This window comes from Periplaneta americana, chromosome 1, assembly GCF_040183065.1.
Source record: "Periplaneta americana isolate PAMFEO1 chromosome 1, P.americana_PAMFEO1_priV1, whole genome shotgun sequence".
NCBI classification, from domain to species: Eukaryota; Metazoa; Arthropoda; class Insecta; order Blattodea; family Blattidae; genus Periplaneta; species Periplaneta americana.
Window position 1 is genome coordinate 203,369,175 of NC_091117.1, and position 19,984 is coordinate 203,389,158.

The 19,984-nt window shown below is 35.9% G+C and overlaps 1 protein-coding gene across 2 annotated transcripts in view; it reads left to right on the forward strand.

Moving 5' to 3' along the window:
* The window catches only part of LOC138706551 (hatching enzyme 1.2-like), a 37,758-nt gene that overhangs the window by 1,783 nt on the left and 15,991 nt on the right, over nucleotides 1–19,984 (forward strand). For both annotated transcript variants that reach the window (XM_069836015.1, XM_069836004.1), the window contains exons 2-3: nucleotides 6,878–6,984; nucleotides 18,946–19,143. In XM_069836015.1, the coding sequence (XP_069692116.1) occupies nucleotides 6,878–6,984; nucleotides 18,946–19,143 (305 nt within the window). The remainder of the gene's footprint in view (nucleotides 1–6,877; nucleotides 6,985–18,945; nucleotides 19,144–19,984) is intronic.

A 19,984-nucleotide genomic window follows, 5' to 3' on the forward strand; every position in this document is an offset into this window, starting at 1 on the left:
AACTCAACTGAGAATTAATACTTACTCTCGCAGTCTTATGAGGAATAAAATTCATTTTTATGAATTCTGACTTCACAGACAACAGCGATCTGAAGTTGTAGATCAATTGTTAAAGTAATAAAATGAAATATTTGAAATATTTTCTTTCCATTAGCATGTCAAGGACTGTATATAGCTATAAAAATAAATCAATTTTTCTAAAATTACAAAAAAATTGTGGGTGGTAGAAAAATTATGACTTCATTTTTGGAATCTGTAGATGACATTATATAAGAAACAGCAGAAATTGTACATTTAACAAAATCATTGTTGACCAGTGTAATTAATTACTATTTTGTTATTAATATATAAATCCGGTTTTAGATTCTTTACAGCTATCATTTACATGTTTGACTGGAGGACTTTATATTGTAAAAATGATTATCGTGCGCTGTGATAATTTTTATAAGGAAATGACACCACTTGATTTGAAATGTGCACAGTATTAGGTAGTATAAGCTTTGTTTCTGTTACAATAATGAACCTAAATTTATCTAATAGGCTATGTAATAGTAGTAGTGAGGTGTGGTGTAGTTGAAAATTTCGGCCGTAGTTTACGCGGCGACTGAATTGTGAGTTTGAATTCGTCTCGTGATTGTTGGCTTCACATTATGGAAATCGCACAATGTGTCTGCGTAAAAGTAATGTTATAATTAGGGCTAGGATTTTCATGACCTATGAATCATAAAAAAGTATCCTAAAAACAATACATTTATGACCTAAAAATCTTTCAAAAATGCCCTAAAAATTGATCTTACATTATAAAATTGGCATAGTAGGAAAAAGAGTTTTGTGCTACTTAGTATTTAGACTAGTAATTAAATTAAATTCTGGTGCCAACATTTAAGTTTATTTCATTTTACATATTTTTTTCTAAGTAGTACCCTTTAATTAATTATTTTGCCTGATGTAGTATCCATGTAGCGCATCACAAGGCCACTCTTATACGGAATTAGCAAGTATAGAGGAGTCTATATTGAAGGGGTGGTTGGACTGATCCATTACGTGGGGGTGTACTACGTTAAAATGACAATATTTGCGTAGAAAAACAATTAAAATATTTTACAAAATAATGGGTATTAGCCACCGGCGTAGCTCGGTCAGTTAAGGCGCTTGCCTGCCGATCCGGAGTTGCGCTCGGGCGCGGGTACGATTCCCGCTGGGGCTGATTATCTTGTTGGGTTTTTCCGAGGTTTTTCCCAACCGTAAGGCAAATGTCAGGTAATCTATGGCGAATCCTCGGTCTCATCTCGCCAAATATCATATCAATATCACTAACTCCATCGATGCTAAATAACCTCGTAGTTGGTACAGCGTCGTTAAATAACCAAGTAAAACATAAAGGGTTTTAATGGACGAAATATGTAAACAAAATATCAAAGGAAATAAACATTATTTTTATATTAATAATGGGGATTTGTGGCCAAAATTAAATGAAAATGCCTAAAAAATGTCCGAATAACACAAAAGATGCTCTTATGAGTTGAAACAGGCATAAAATGCAAAAAAAAAAAATGCCCTAACAAATATGTCTTAAAACACTCAGTTTATCACATAACATATAAATACTAAAGCGGCTGTGTTTCTGGCGTACTAGAAAAAAGATGCAATTTCATCAAAATCCTAGCCCTAGTTATAAGTGTGAAAATTCCGATCTGAACTCGATATGAGCCTGTAGTGACACAGAAAGAAATGGGAATTAACCATTATGCAGTCGCGCCTAACTTTGTAACATTAAGCCACCCCAAATGTATTGGGTTCTTATGGGCTTTATTTTTTAGTGAACAATTACAATATCGCTCTTTTTTTAATTATGGTATACAACTACACGAAATACTTCAATACATAAGCAGTCGCGTCTAACTTTGTAACATGATTTCCATGAAGCCACTTATCGAAATCAGTGCTGCAAGGTCGCCCGCTTTTTCTCACATTCCACCATCCATCTCTACGGTAGCTTGCTATTCACCATTCCCAAAAGAGAGCGTAAAATGATAATAATTAATGTATTTTATTAAATTTCAGTGAGAATTACATTTTGTAAAACTGAAGTCTCACTTAATTGTACCTTTCTCCTAATTTTATAATACCGGTAAAGTTTGTGTGATTTTTCGTTTTATTTATATTATTGTATTTGTATTTCTGGTGGTATGGAAGGGAAGGCCTGATGTCCTTAATTTCACCAGAATTAAATACCTATTGAAATACTTTTTAGAACCCGAACTTATAGTACGGGTAGGCCTACTGTTATATGTATGAAGATCGTTCCGTCATCTTTTTATTCTGTTTTATCCATCCTGTTTTTTCTATTGAGTACAACATAATTTTCATAATTTTGATGACACAACCATACTTATTAACTAGTGCTGTGTAATCGACAGGGAAAGCAATGGACCCGTTATAAACGCGACACTTAACCACAGTTCATTGCGAGCAAGTCAGCAGACAACTTATAACGGTTGTACACACATGGAAAGAAGTAATGACCGACATTGACATTTGAATAGCCCACAAGGTCGTACATTTGCAAAGTAAATTTCACGTACTTTTGTGTACCCTTACAACTTTCGTTCAGCGTTGTGATATGTATGGTGCGAAGCAAGCTAGAGCCGAATATTTTAGCAACGCATGATTAGAAAACCGTCGCTTAAAGTAATAATACTTGAGACGAGTAACAATTACGTTCCAATTGCGCACTGTTAAGTATAGTCCGGATCAGCTTACTTAATACCCTAAGGGTGAAACCTAACCATTTTCCCACTATTACTAAATATGCTAGTAGATTACAGTGATTTTGTAGCTCTCAGGTTGAATTTTCTTTTACCAACTTCGTTTCGAATTTCGGGTACTGACAAATACTACAACTGGCAGCTAATCCCTTATTCATCTGTCGTAAAAAATCTTGGCTTCTTTTTTGATAATAATCTAAGTTGGAATTTTCAAGTTAAAGAAACGATAAAGAAAATCTGTTCCTCCTTTCACTCTTTGAGTCGCTTGAGAAACTTCTTGCCCCAGCAACTAAAACTTACCCTAGTACAAACCCTAGTAATGCCGCACTTCGATTATTGTGACGTTTTGTTAAGTGATCTAAGTTCTGAACTGTCAGTCAACTTACAGCGAGCTCAGAATATGTGCATCAGATACGTGTGCAACATCTTTGTCTTTACTCTTTCGAATTCTGCACACCTCAACACCAAATTACCTTTCGTCTCGTTTCTCTTATCTATACTCTAACCACGACGTAAATACCAGATCACTTATCTGTGGCACGCTAAATATACCTCTTCATAGAACATCTTGTTATTCCTCATCTTTTACAATATCCACCTCGCGTCAATGGAATTCCTTGTCACAAAGTATTAGGGGCTGCAAGACAACAAACACCTTTAAGAACAGCTTAAAAGATAACCTTATTAGCATTTCACTCCAATCATACTGATTTAAAATATTACTGACTACACTGTTGCTTTTTTTCTTTAGACATCATCCTGATTGTGCTGCATTTTCAAAATTGTCTCATAATAATCTCTTTCTATTATCTAATATAATTTGAAATATATTAACATTCTATGTATTTTAGTTTAATTCTGCTACCCAGTTTATTTCAGTGTTTAATTAATAGTTCATAGTATTTTGTTGTTTAATTCGTAAATAACTCTTGTATACATGTAACTCTCATCTAAATCAAATTGTTGAATTCTTTGTAAGTTCATGCATATGTATATACACTTTTTGCTGGTTGTGTGGAAGAGAAGGCCTTACGGCCTTAACTCTGCCAGCTAAAATAAATCATTATTATTATTATTATTATTATTATTATTATTATTATTATTATTATTATTATTTTGTAACTGTTATGTTGGCAGCAATGATTTCGGTTTACGGTAAAGCAAACTGATGAAAAATGCAAGTAAGTAAATACATTTATAGGTTAGGTTTCAAGAATCGTAAACTCTAGTCAGTGCAATAAATTTCATGTTGCCTGACAAAATAAATCGTAATATTACATCATACTAATCCTAATTATCGATATAATATGGGAGAAGTCCGAGAGGAAAATATACTTTTTCATAAATTACTGAACCATTTAGAAAACATTTCGCAATATAAAAATGAGATGTGGTAAATAAGCAAGACATTGTTATTGTTAACACTATATTATTATTATTATTATTATTATTATTATTATTATTATTATTATTATTATTATTATTATTATTATTTCAGTACGTATCATGATTTTACCCTCTTTGATGATATCTGATATTAGTTGGCAACACTGAAGAGACGGCCAAATTAGCCTTTTAGGAACTGCTCTTATGTGATCCTCACTATAGTACTCAACGTCAATTACAGACTACTTTACAACGTGCTGAAGTGAATCATTTGGTTAAAAAGTGGGCTGAGAAGATAATTTCTGTCGTGAGAGGATTCGAGTCCAGGAGAAGCCGGTAGGAATTTTTATATTTTATATTTTGCAATTTACTGTTCATGTATAATATAATCAGTTACATATTTATTTTCTATAAGCACATATTTATTTTCTACAAGCGGTCGACGTTGTTAACCAAATATTCTGAACGTTTGGTTAGTCCTGGAAAGGACTGTTTAACTGGGCTATATTGGATTACCGTTCAATATCGTCTCCAGTACTTCTTATTATTTAACCATCCTCAGGGATACAAGAAGACCAGCGTTCGCTCTGGGCTACTTCTTCCTAAGTGTCTACTAAGACATCCCGTAGGGCGTCTTTAGACGCTGGGTGTGGGTTTTGTTGCAGCTGAGAAGTCTAGTTTCTAAATGCCGCTTATATAAATTGTTTGAGTCTCGCAAACTGGAAGAACACGACCGGCCCCAACGTCTGGATGTCTCACTGTTCTCTTAAGAAAATGTGTTTTAGGCTAATCAGCTGAATGTATCTTGAACAAACTTCTTAGGGACGTTGTAAAACACTCTGTAAGAGTAGTTGATGTTACGTTGGGTTACAGGTTGAAGTTGTGGAACGGCTTTTCGCGGAATAGCCTAGTTATAACCAGTAAAAAAGTTATCAAATATAAACATAGAACAATCAGTGTAAAAACAACCATTACAGTTAGAAAAATAGCATTATACTTACCTTTCTGTCCATTTCCTGTGTTCTGTGTAGTTATTTGTATCACCGACTCGCTTTCTTCCACAGTCTAGCTCTGAAGGCGAAATTTCTGTGTGCGATTCTATGAAAATTATACTTTTATAAAAGGTTCACACAAAACGTAAACACGCAACAATCTGCATATCTGTGATATACCAAGATAATACAACATTTTCTTGTTCTGGTAATGTTCCATTGTTGATTTTCCTACCAGTAAGTTATTAAAGGAATCACACTTTATTTGTCCTGAGGAAAGATGTTTGTTTCTGAAACGTTACTGGCCCACATAATTCACATAATGTAAGTATAAATGTCGGGTTTGGAATGAACTCGCTTAGTAGAATAAGTCGGGTTTTGGAGAAAAAAAACACATATTTTAAACCTTGATTTATGTTAGAAATATTCAGTTTTGAAGGATACGCAAATGTTTTTCCAATGCATTTAAACCCTTAGATATAAGAAATAATCGCAACTCATTTCTCATAAAAATATCAGATGTCGACTTTTGGAACTATACACCTCATAATTATAACATATACCTACCATTTCTTTTTTAAATACGGGACACTTTTACTATCGATATTTTTGTAAGCTACTCTCAAAGTGTTTATAAGGAATGAAAATCTGTTCTCTGACATAATGTAGCGAAAAATATGCAAATCAAAAGATTAATTTACACCACATTTCTCTACTGTTCAAATGTCCTGATTCCAATCTTCCTGCAGTGTAAAGAAGTCCAAATAAAGCACAAATTTAATTTTTATAACTGTGGTCCACGTATTTCTTCTTTATCCGAGTGGGGTGCATATTTAATACATTCACTTCCTCTTCTCTATCACTTCCACACACTTTATTTGTCTTGAGGAAAGATGTTTGTTTCAGAAACGTTACTGGCCCCCATAGTTCACACAATGTAAGTAGAAATGTCGGGCTTTGGAATGAACTCGCTTAGTAGAATAAGTCGGGTTTTGGGGGGGGGGAACTCCATATTTTAAACCTTGATTTATGTTAGAAATATTCAGTTTTGAAGGATACACAAATGTTTTTCCAATGCATTTAAACCCTTATATATAAGAAATAATCGCAACTCATTTCTCATAAAAATAGCAATGTCGACTTTTCGAACTATACATCTCATAATTATAAAATATGCCTACCATATTTTTTTTTCTTTAAAATACGGGACACTTTTACTGTCGATGTTTTTGTAAGGTACTCTCAAAGTGTTTATAAGGAGTGAAATTCTGTTCTCTGACATAATGTAGCGAAAAATATGCAAATCAAAATATTTATTCACGCCACATTTCTCTACTGTTCAAATGTGCTGATTTCAATCTTCCTGCAGTGTAAAGAAGTCCAAATTAAGCACAAATTTAATTTTTATAGCTGTGGTCCACGTATTTCTTCTTTATCCGAGTAGGGTGCATATTTAATACATTCACTTCCTCTTCTCACTTATCATGTTTTGCATAGCCAATGAGTCGATCTCGGGTTCCAGCTCGAGTTCCATCACAACTTATCAATTTGACGTAATAAATGATGCGAACGTTTCATTTCGATTACTGGCCACCCTACCCAATTATCTCCTGGTCTAGTTGCCTCATAAGTGGTGCCATGTTGGTATCACTTGCGAGGTTCAGATCTGTCATCGGACATTTGACTAAACGACACCATAATATGACACTTGTTCAACATTTTCTTACGCAGAATGAAGACTTTAGTGTTGTTCCTTATGACGTTACCACCTGCTCTCATGGCACCACGACAGCTTCCGTACGTGCCTGACGTCGTCTTCCCTCCAGTACCAGAAGACGGTAAGATAAAGGAGCTGTAGTACAATTGAAGACATCACCAGTGTCATCAATGTATAATACATTTAGGCTATTCATAATTATTTCCGTAATCTGTTGATAGTTTTTTTTTTATATTTATTGCCAATGATTCAGTTACTTCAGTAGATATCTACATGAATATTAAAATGTTTATCTGGTTTTGTAGACTTGTTTTAGAAAGAAAGCAAGCGAGACTTGAAAGATTTCCAGTGTGATCACATAACTGAACTGATGACACTTAGGCCTATATTACACTATCAAATTTCTGTGTCACAGAAATTTGATAATATATACTGGGTGTTCATTTCAAAGTGTGTCATGACGTCACTGTTGTTGGGTCACCGATTTGAAGCGAGTTTCAGCTTATATGTTAGAGAAGTTGCCTATTATTTAAGGCGTTCTTCAATCTGAACTTGAGAACGTGTACGGTATAACTTGAACGTCGTAGCAACAGATGGCGGTCTGTACGGTCTGTGTGCTACCATAACCTCTTTCGAACTGTGTTTTGCGCCTGCAAGTCGTACGCAGGGTATTTGTTATCATCGGTTGCGTACGGTAACATTCCACAACACAAATCAAATGCTCCGTGTCCATGTTGACCGTCGAAGTTAATGTCAACAAATACGTAAGTAATCGTCTTAACCCTCTCCCCTTATCCCGACAGTACGTATTTCCAAACAGTTCACATTCCTGCCACTACCGGCGTTACCGTACGTATCGGCACGTACTCTTCAGAATGAACGCCGTACTTGCTAGCCAACTTCTCTGCCTCTTAGATTATACACCTGAGCTGCGGAAGTGTAGGAAGATTGAATTCTCTAGGCTCGTCAGCTAGCCACATGACGGCATACAGCGAGCCAAGACACATTTTGAACTGAACACCCAGTATATGATAAAATCTTTTGCAGTGTAATGATCACATCTAGCTGTGACATAGTTCTGTGATAAAAGTTATGGTCATCATCACACCTTTGATAAAATCTGTGACTGAGAAGAAAGAAAATGGCGGACATTAAGTACACATGGTCCGTGAAAACCACAAAACTTTTAATATCACATTATGAGTCGCATGAAATGTTTTATCATCCATTATTAAATACTTATATATATATATATATAATTTCACATCTTCACACTGAAGTTCTCTCAGTAGAGTTTGATGGATTCCTTTTGTATCTTTTATCCCTACTCCAATCTCTAACCTAAATCAGCGGCTTAGAGTGTAAACCTGCTAACAAAAAATAAATTTTACAGGGAAAACAAAGAACTGAGTGTAATTAACTCTGAAACTTCACCACCTGTACTTTGGATTTGGTCCTAAAGTTCCAGAGTTAATTTATACTCATTTTTTTGTTTCCCCTGTAAAATTTTCATTTTGTGGTTAGCATGTTTACACTCTAAGGCAACGAAATACATTTTTCTTTGATTTCTTCTTTAGTACTAATGCAATAACCATTGCTGCATATTTTACTGTTACAACAAGCATAGAACTATTGTGCATCCATTATTAGAACTGTGATGAAAAATATGATAAAACTTTTGACATAGTGTAATATAATAAAAAATCTTGCATTTCATTATATATATTTGATCAAAAATTTTATCATATTCTGTGACACAGAAATTTGATAGTGGAATATAGGCCTTAGGATGAAAGCAAATAAAATTATTTCAATACATGTACAACTCGAAGTCCAGAACTGTTTTTCTTTTTTCAATAAGGAATAATTATACATTTATATAAAAAATGTAGAATTGCGTTCCCATAAATTTCAGTTGAAAGTTAATAAGTTTAACAGAGTAATCTATTTGAAATTGTACACTTCAAGGTCACAGCACAGTCTAATATATACAGAGTCACGAAGCTTGAGTTGTGAGGGTGCTAGGAACAATAGACTGTGCCGGTACTATTTCGCATTGTCTGTAATGAGGCGATAGCAGCGATCCTAGTGGTTAGCAACTATCTATGGATGCATATTTACTACGTATTGAGCTTCGAGACTGTATATACTAGACTGTGGTCACAGTATGCAAATTTATGTACACTACCAATTTAAAAGCGCCAACTGTAACGGCTGGAGGATCATCGTACTAACCACACGGTATCTCTCCATTCTGGTTTGGATGATCCATCTCTCCGTTGTGGACGTGAAGCCAGCGGCCTGCTGATCGATCTGTAGCGCCACGGATTAATATATTATTATTATTATTAGAGACCGGATTTTAAAGGGAAAATTTTTCATCAAGAAAGGACAAAACAAAGAAAGTTATACCCAAAAAAAAGAACTTGAAAAAGGACTGTATTACTCCCCAAAACACACTTCAGCACATTAATGGTTATGCATGGCACACAGTATCTTACATTTACCTCTTCACAACATAAGGGAAGTGTTGTACAGGGACATCATTTTATTTTTACTAACATTTCTAATATTAACCTGGTTATACTTTGGATCAACCGGAAACACCGTTTGCTACCCCCTTCCACGTCTGGAGTTCGATGATACTGGCGTAATATACAAACAAATCACTTTACTAGGTATAGGAGGGAAGAAAAGTAGTTAATCCATTTACGTAAACTAGGAAATATCACGCTTTTGAGTTTGATAATTTTCATTAGGTTTTTGTTTAATCAAAATACAGTACAGTATTAACAATGAGTGTTTTTACTCACGAACTGAGCTTTCCATGCGGAGGTATTCATTATGCAGTGTATATTATACTGTCTACAGCACATTACCGTACACTATAGAGAATGAATTAAATTGAAAAATAATCATAATAAGGATATTTAAACACATTTTTTAAAATGGTGGCACTTCATTTCGAGACAGGCTTCAGTTCTAATGTGCATATTGTCTCACTATAGACTACTGTACGTAATTCCAATTACCAGGTTCGTACTTCGTACTAGTAACTCATATTGAAATAATTCTGTACCTAGTCTATAAAAGAGTACCTTACGTACTGTATATTCAATCTTCACTTCTGCCCGATCCGAAAAGATATAATTCCTCAGACATGCTACCTACTGTCCGTCCCAGTGGTTACGTCGCAGCGTCGTAGAAAGGGAGGAAATCACGTGACAATTAATTAACGAGGCCCTTTCATTTAAGTTATTTTAAACAATTGTATGAGTATAATATTATGTAGACGTCCTATTCCTAACAGCAATTAATGCTCTCAGAAAAGAGGTAAGACAGCCCAGCCAGTAGCATTTATAGTGAGACGAATGGAAGCACGTGGGGGAAACCGGGATGCGACGTAGGCAAATGGAAAATTATGCAATATTGAGAGCTCTTCCGTCACTGGAAAACGCGAACATATTTTTGGAACATACTGTTTACTATAACCGTAAGGCTACTATGACTGTACATGCGGTCTTGGACCTGTGTGGAGGACGGTTGAACTTCATTAGTAGAAGGGGTGGGAGTGAAGTACATTAAAAAACTCAGGTACAATAAAAATTGAAGTGAAAATAAAATGATGTCCCTGTATATGGTATAGTCAAAAAAGGACTTCAAAAAGCACAATATTACTGCCTCAAAAGGGTGCTATTTTAATTGAAAACACACTTCAACACATTAATGGATACACATAGCACACACAAGCTTATATTTATCGCTTCACAACATAAGGAAAGTGTTGTATTTGATCACATTCAACATTTCATTATGTTTCAATATGATTCTGCCTCTTTGAATGCAGAATATCTTTATAAACAGAAAATGACCGCTCAACGTCAACTGAAACTACAGGTGAAAATTTTCTTTCTATTCTGAACTGTAAATCAGGTCACTTTATTAGTTTTCCAATGTCTGGAATCAGAAGAAGAACGATATCTATTTTCGCCTGCTCAGGAAGTTATAGGCCTATCGGAAAAAAATTTAGGAAAATTATCTAAATGTCTGCGATATTCTGTCAAAAAAAAAGGACCAAAATAAGAGATGTTTTTAAAAGGGGGGAAAAAAGGGGAATATGAACTAAAAAAAGGAAGTCAAAACCACATAATTTGGTCGGTGGAAGATAGTTTTGAACATTGTAATAATTATTTATTTAATAGATTTTGATTACACAACTTTTAACACTATCACTTCGGAATATGTATTATACGACTTTCTTGTGTTAAATTCTATTGTTTTGGACATCCGGAGGTTACATTTGTTTAGTGTATGTTTTTAACAAACTTGACATTCGGACCTTTTACATCCGAGCATTTCATAAATGTGCCAGATAATTTATTTCTGGTGGCACTTGTTTTATTATTTTATTGTTTCTTTTTAAATACTACGTAGGGTCTGAGAACTGCTCACTTTTATGTTTTTTTATGCATCACCTTGTTGAAACTGCATTTGTGAACCTCGTTTTAACCGTGACAACGCTTCTTAGTTCTTTTAAGTATTCTGGTTATTGTATTGTGTTTCTGTTTAGTGAAGGATTTTAGATCAAGGCGCTAATAGCCATAGTAGCTGACGCGCCCTTTTTTAAACCCCTCTAACTCTATCGTTCTGAAGAAAACCAATAACTGATCGAAACATGTAAACCAGGTACGATAGAATTTATTTTATGTTTCGTGGTGAAATAATAATTAGGGATTCCCTTTAAAATCTAGTTTCTAATTATTATATATTAAGTCCATTACTTAAGTCTAAAACTTAATTGTTTGACAAGTTGTTTCTATTCTCAGCTGAAAATGAATTGAAGTTTTATATTAATATGCCTCGATCAGCACATATAATAAAAAACACCTTACGGTACCCAATATATGATTAAAAAATAACATTGAGTGTCAATATAGTTTACTTGGAACCTTAAAAATATTAAAAACCTCTTGTATATTATCATGTTTCAAGGCTAGAGCACAATTACTCAGAAATAAAGCACTGTGACAAATTATAAAACAGAAATGTTACTTCAGTTATATTGCAAACCTACTTAATAGGCGGGGTTGGTTATTATTTTGTTTAGATTAACATTATGACACCAACCAAGAAAGGCTTTTGCAATAGTCTAATCAAAGTTTCTTATAGTTGCTAATATTTCAGTCTATTACAATTAAATGTGTTCCACAAATCTGAAAACCTTTTCCACTTAGAAATAAGTGTTTATAAAAGCAGTTCTTGCAGCTTGCCCATGCAATGTATTCTGTGGTACCTGTAGGTCTTCAGCTGTAGCAGGATCTTCACCAGGAGGTGAAGGTGGACATTGAACATCATTTTGTTCCCCATTTCTAATGCTGAGTTGTGTAGTACTGCTAAGGCAACAATGTAAGTCTTTGTGTTCTCAAGGCTAGTGGAGAATCCTCTCAATAAACATCTAAACCTTTGTTTCCACACCTTTCAACTACATTTCTTGTCAGTATGTGTCATCGGTTGTAGGGGAACATGGCGCAGGACGGGGTAATTAATGTTTGAATGCTTTTATTTGGTATTAAATAATGTAAATCTATGGGTTTTATGACATATATGCTTTTATTACACTGTAAACGAGTAAAAAAAATGCACTTCGAATGAAATCCGGTCATTATAACCTTGAAATAAATTAGTTTTTCGAAATGTGTGTTTTGCCCCGTTCTGCCCCACGTATGGGGCAAAATGGGGTATCTATTTTTTGTAATAATTAAATGACAAAAGTGACAAAAATTATATACTGAAAGTGTGAATACTACAACATTTTACAAGTTAACTTAAGAAAAAGTCATTCGCAAAATACGCAAATGTGTGTGGCATCCTCGTCTTCACTGTCTACTCCCACGCAACAATTGTGAGCCCATTTCAGACATGATACGGATCTAATCCAACCTTCTTCTGACAAACTACAGAACGAACAACCCATTACAGGAGGTGAAATTTAATTAAATATGACGTGGGGCAGGACGGGGTACTGCCCTGTTATGCCCCACCCCGTTTTGCCCCACAGTCACAATTTCTAAGTTATGAGGTATTGGCAGGAAAAATAACGCACGAAATTTAAGAAAGTTTCGGAATTAAAAGCCAGGTAAGCGCTCTATAATATGACATTAAAATAGATTATCTAAATAAATCTCATTTCTACTTACGTGTGACAAGAAAACACTTTAAAGTTGCAAATGAATGATACAATATGATGCAGCAACCGAATAACATACAACAGATGCAAGGAATGGCTGTAAGTGTTGTGTGATGATATATTTACATGAGTTGACGAAGTTCTAAAAAAAATTCGGTAGATTGCACTACTTGTTGGGAAGATAGAGGCTATATCCCGTTCTGCCCCCCTGCCCCATATTCCCCTACCTTTCTTCTCTTGGTGTCGATGGATTTAACCCTTTCACTACCAATTTTAATTTTAAAGAAAATATTTCATTTCTTAGCATTTACTAGTTACTAAGTCTCTAATTAGCATGTTGTTTCAATATCCAGATGATATCTTGCACGGAGTGGCCTTGAGGAATCTGGGACATATTTGTCCCATTGGTGTTTCTTTGTGGGACATATGTATCCCAGTGGTAGGTTTTGAAGGAAGTCAGTTCTCATTCACCCAAGTATTTATTACAAATTCTAGTACACTGATTGCAAAAATACGGCTGTACTAATCAAAAGTAGTAAATGGCATTTATATTAGAACTAACGTATTTTTTTTTCAAGGATATCTCAGTCAGATAATGAGTGATAAGGAGCAAAACAATTTTTATATAGGGGAAGCTTGCGCATTGTACATAAAATTTTAATTCTTGTTTCTTTTTTGTGCTTGCATCTCACGCATCGCCTTCTGGTGTTGCCTTCCACCGGTAAGTGATCTCCTACATTCAACATCAGTTTTGAAGCCGATGATGGACGATCAGATGTCCTCTTCCTTTTCACTGCTGCATTTCTTTTGCCAACAGCAAGAAGAATAAGGTATTTGTTTGATCTCTTGCTACAAGCTCCAAAAATTGACAACAGACATCATAAGAATCTTGAAGAAGACTTTTCCCCAACATTTTTGCAATTTCCTGTTGAAATCGTATGTGTCAACTTTCTGATCTGAGAGATCAACACCTCCCATAATTTCATTATAGAATGCAATTGATTCTGGACAGGGTAAGTCATCTCTACTTCCATCTTTCTTCTTTCTTAGTACTTGGATGTCATTAACTCTATGGTAGGTGCTGAGTACCACTTCTTTTGAATCTTTCAATCTTGCAGCAATAGTTCCAGAAGTGTTTGCCATGTGCTGATATTGAGCTCTTTCCAACTTTCCATCAAATTTTGGCATGTTTCTTCTGTTAGATATGCATGTCCCAACTGCAGCGTACTGTATAGTGTCCACAAGTCTGGGAGACGTAAAAAAAACTATCAAATGCGATCGTGGCATCACTCTTCCTTACCAATTCCACACATTTTATCACTACTCGTTCTCCAAGAGTTCTTCTTTGACCATTTTTTCTTCCGAATTCTTTCCGAAATACACATCTAAGCCACACGCACGCACACACACACACAGATAACCAGTTTTTCAATCACAGCGCTCCCAGATTTTTATTCCACACTTTATTGGTTTCATTGGTAGGTACTGCTTGAGGCTTGACCGTCCCTTGAATTTAGTCATGGACTCATCAGTGCTTTGAAAAGACAATCTTCTCTAGCTTTCTCAAAAGTTTTCTTCAAGTAGCAAATTACATCATCTATATAATAGGATTTTGAAGATGATTCCCCTTTGTCAGGATTTGCGCAATACAATTTCGAGAGCAACAACTGATATCTGTTTCGAGAAACAGCATTTTTATAGCCTCTATTCCTAAGGATACATGCGTTGACCAATAGTCGGAAAAATGAGGAACTCTGTTGTAGCACATCACTAATGTTACTTCTAACACAAGCAACACTTCTGAGTGGTCATTGTCTGCTATATTTATTTTCTTCTCGCGTTTCAGAATGTCTAACCTTATATTTGTACACTGAAAAAAATTCATAAGGACACTGCGAGGAAAAATCTGTAACCAGACATCCAGATAATCGAATGATCTGTTTATACGGTACTTTGATTTAGTATTCCTGGAGTCCTATCAGCACTAACTTTTAGTCTAGGTTGGTACTGTGCACTCATAGGTGACTAAAAATTTGTGGTGTCTGAAGAGGGCATAGTATTAGAATTTTTATCACTTATCAATATTATCTCCATTATCATTATATCATAGTCACAATCATCATTAGAAGTTTCTACATTATCTTCATTGCAATTGTTCTTCTCTTCTACTTCCGAAGTAGAGCCTTCACCATCTGTACGCTCTCAATCATTGTCACTATGCGTGTAATCTACATCCACAACTTCATCATCAGAACTGAAGCCACAATCTGACACTGGTCGTCTACAGTTTTCTCGAAATATGGTATCAGTTGTTTATCGCTAAGTAAGGCATTCTGCTAGCTAGCAGTCCCTTGTAAACATTCTCCTGGAGAAAGACATTCTCATTTCGGCGCCATTTTGTGTCCAGCTCAGCTAAAATAAACATAACCCTATACTGTACAACAGGTTATCAAATAACGCTGGGACAATATGTCCCAAAGAATAACACCAGTGGGTTATATGTGTCCCACTGAAAAATAGAACTATATTACATGCATTGTACCTGATATAAAAAATGTAAGATGCATAAAACTGATGTGTATCATCACTGGAGGCAAATGCACTCACAACTAAACAAAGAAAATAAGGCACGTTCCGTAATTTCGAGGGAAAATATAGAAGTGTGTATGATTCTCTCCTGTTCAGAGGTTAGAACTTCTAAAACTGAAGTCCAAAGCCAAATATTGGAAACTTGTGGAAATTGTTACTAGAAAAGCTGTGTACAATCAGTGGGACAGACTTCTACGCTGTCACAAATGAGTTTTGTCCCAACAGTGAAGCTTGAGCACCTTGCGGGACATATATACCCCAGTGGTAGTGAAAGGGTTAAGAGAGGAGTGAGCAGGTAAGGCGTACAAGGATAGCCTGAATCTCCAAGCAGATGTCCTTTAAATTCACCTCCTTCGAACTTCTGTTTAATTCGGCTCTCTCGGAAGATTCTGCTATCATGTGTACTACCTCTCCAACGTACAGTGATGTCTCTGATACGTAATGCTGCATCGCATATTACTTGCACGTTGAGAGAGAAGTAGCCATTCCTGTTGACGTAGTATTGGGACACCTCTCCTGGTACTTTCTTTATTTTAATGTGAGAACAGTCAATAGCTCCGATCACATTTCTCATGCCACATATTTCACAGAATTGTGCCATGACAGTCTGCTGTTCTGCGTTGATTGTAGGCATTCTGATGAAATCTTTCGATCTTCTTGTCAAAGCAGTTCCTACTCTGTGGCAGATATTTGATACAGACTGTTGGCTTAAGCCATGCAGATCACCTGCATCGTCTTGTATCTGTAAAAGAAAAGGAAGTTAATACCTTACTCCTGCAGAACATACTTATTCGGAATTACTAGTGAATAATATCCTAATATGGCAGATAAGTGCAATGAATTGGGGAAATTTCAGTATACGGATACCTCACTGACAATTATCTTCAAATACTAAAAAGGGCAGATTCGTCTGTGTTTGTCGAATCCACATCATCATGCTTACGAAAAGGCACTTTTCATTGTCAATTATTTATTTTGTGTGTACAAGGTTGGATTCAATAAAAGATATTCGTACTCTAAATAAATTTTCACTCTGCTTTACATAATAAAATTATCGTATGCCTAAACAATACATCCTCATTACGGGCCAATGTACGAAGTGCTGCAAGAACTTGATTGCATGGTACTGCTCCACCTCTTGGATCTTTTATAATGACATCTCTTACAATATCAACAATTTTTTCTACGTATTCTTTGCTGAATCTGTATTTTCGTCGGAACTCAACACTTGCAGGCTTCTTTGCTGGTTTGACGACACCTTTCGAGCCCATATAAGCTAATTCACTATCCTTGAGTCTCTTATTCTTCACCTGTTTCCATTCTTCGTACTTAACTTTACGTTTTTTATCTCTATTTAGCTTGTTTACAATCAGAGTTGCAGGCGATTTGACTGAAGGGTCCGCCATTTTCGTTGCAGTTGGAACATTTCTACAATAACCGCGAACTTTGGAGATTAGAAACGATACGAAAAAGTGCGAAATAATGTCACCAGAGGGTAGCACATGATTCAGTAGATCATAAGGAACGTTTTTACTCTGAAACTTACCATTCAGAAATTTTGTCAGTTGCAACGTTTTTAGAGGCACCTCTTCACTTAACAAGAAAGAATCTTGACGTAATTTATATAACTTTCTTTTCCTGTTTTTACGTTCAGGATTTAGGGCTTCAATTACATCTATATCCAACAAATCGTGCATTAAATCGAAGTCCATTCCGTAAATAAACACACAATTCACAAAGAACGATAAACTTCGCGTATAATAATAATAATAATAATAATAATAATAATAATAGGAAATGCCACAAGTGTGCAGAGTAGTTAGTCTATACTGAGTTCAGTCACGGTTTTGGCATTCTTCTTGCAGTTCAGAACGTGGTATTTGCCACATTTTTCACCACACAGTTTTCATATGCATTTTTCAGAAACTTCATGGAACCTATCTATGGCGCACACTTATGGTGGAATCCGTATACCGCCAGTCTGGTAACAACGTTCCTCATTTGCTGATTTGCTCCTTCCCAGCTTCTGTCGGTCATGGCACTGGTGGTGTAAAATTCTTCTTCTACTTCCTTCCTCTTCTGCAGGATCTCGATTAGTAGGTTCTCGTAGGCTCCGTAGTTGGCAGCAGCAGCGAGTGTCGTAGGTCTTCAATCAGGTAGGGTTCTCTGGTGAGTCTGGACGGTGTGTATTTCGACACACCGAGGACCTTCTTTAAGTAGGTTGCCTTGACGTTTTCCCAGATTTTGAGGTCTCTCTTTTTCAGGCGCTCCCATATTATATGCATTCCATAGCAGTATGGGGACTATTTTTGCCTTAAATATTTTCATCGCCGTGTCAAGGGTGAGTGACTGTATGTGGTTTACGTCATTCATCGCTCTAATTGCCGAGATCGCCTTTTGTTTCACGTGCATGTTGAACGTTGTTCCAGTAGTTTGGAAAGTCACCCCAAGGTACTTGTACGAATTAACGACTTGTAACCTCCCGTCTCCAATATGCATTAAGTCTTTCTCTGATACTCTGCCACCTTTTCGCGTATAGACATGCACAAGATGACGATTGCCAGCACAGCTGATCGGTACGAACAATATTACTCGCAAAAAAAAAAAAAAAAATGTAAAAGTTGACAGTCGCCAGACCAGCTGATGGGTGACGGCCATGTTTCCGATTATATAATGGCTGTACAAGGCCTCAGTGCTGTATAACTTTTAGCATTGGGAGTTATAACAGATGTATTGGCGAGTGGGCTTGTATGCGGTTTATTAGTAACGTTTCGTGTTGCAGCTCCGTATATACCTGTTATAATATTTATACATCGTTTATTAGTAAGACTGTAAGTCTATTACTAATTCAAAAGTAGCTGTTAAGATACTGGAGGAATTAATGTTAATGTTATGTTTTATTTAACGACGCTCGCAACTGCAGAGGTTATATCAGCGTCAGAAAATCTACTGACATGAGCCTGTCGCATTTAAGCACACTTAAATGTCATCGACCTGGCCCGGGATCGAACCCGCAACCTTGGGCATAGAAGGCCAGCGCTATACCAACTCGCCAACCAGGTCGACTACTGGAGGAATGAAAGTGAACGTTTTCTTTGGCAAAATTTGTATTCTAGGTAACAACTGTCAAGATTGGGTATCCTCAGTTATCCCTACCAATATTCACACAATTCATGTGTCGTAAATGTATGTAAAATGCTATTTAAGAGACATTGTTTAAATATCCAAAGAGGGATTTTATGGCATTTTGTATTCACTTCTATTCTGTTAAACGTAAATATGCCGTAATATCAACACACCTTTCAGCAAGACTCAGTGCGGAACAACTCAGGCTACTACAGGAAACTGATCAGGACCCAGAAGTGCGGCCAGGCTTATTCCAGGGCGATATGGCCCTCACTAATGAGATGTACGATTTCTGGAGAGTTGGGATTCGCTGGGACGTTTTGCCGGAGCGAATGTGGCAGAACAACACTGTACCTTACGTCATCAGTCCACTCTATGGTAAGTCAGTGTACCTGTATGTATTGCATGTTAAATACAGACGTGGACAAATTATTAGACTAAATTAATTATATGTGCAGCGAAGCTGTATTTATCGGTAGAAATAATGAACAAAACTGTATTTTTCACAGATATAATGAACAGAAAATTGAGTCTGGAGGTTACTAATATTTTGTGAACATTCCCTTATTCTTTATTAACACGTTGATTTTGTCAGGGATGCTGGAAACCAAAGTTTGACACTTTCTTTGAATATCAGCATCATTTAGCCAGATATCAGACAGTGCTTAAATGATTCCATGTTTTGTTGTAAGCCTGTTTTTGTTCACTTTCTTCTTCAGTATTAGATCAAAGATTTTGAATTTCGTTCATATCCGGTCTTCTTGCAGGCCAAGAAAGAATATCTTCTGCAGTATATAATTAAAACACCAGTAATACCAACACAATCAGTCAAAATATATTTAACCATTGGAAAAATATACCAGAAGATGTAAACAATCATATTTACAACAATAGAGACTCTGTGAATTATACTGATAGTTTACATGACGAATTATATTATGTTTCCAAGAAAAACGTTTTAGTCTAATAATTTGTCCACGTCTGTATTATCTTTTCTTTATCCTTGCAAAAAGAACTGAACTTGCCGCTCTGTTCGAATATGTGTCAAAGGTAGCTATAATTAATTATATTATTTTTATTCTGTAGGGTGAGGGCGAACCCAGTGCACTACAACCATCCCACATGAGAACTATCGTGTTAACACTCTTAGCTGGTTGCATTCTCACTCATATCAACTGACTGCACAAAGGTCCACTGCGCACCGAAGTCCTTTGTAGGG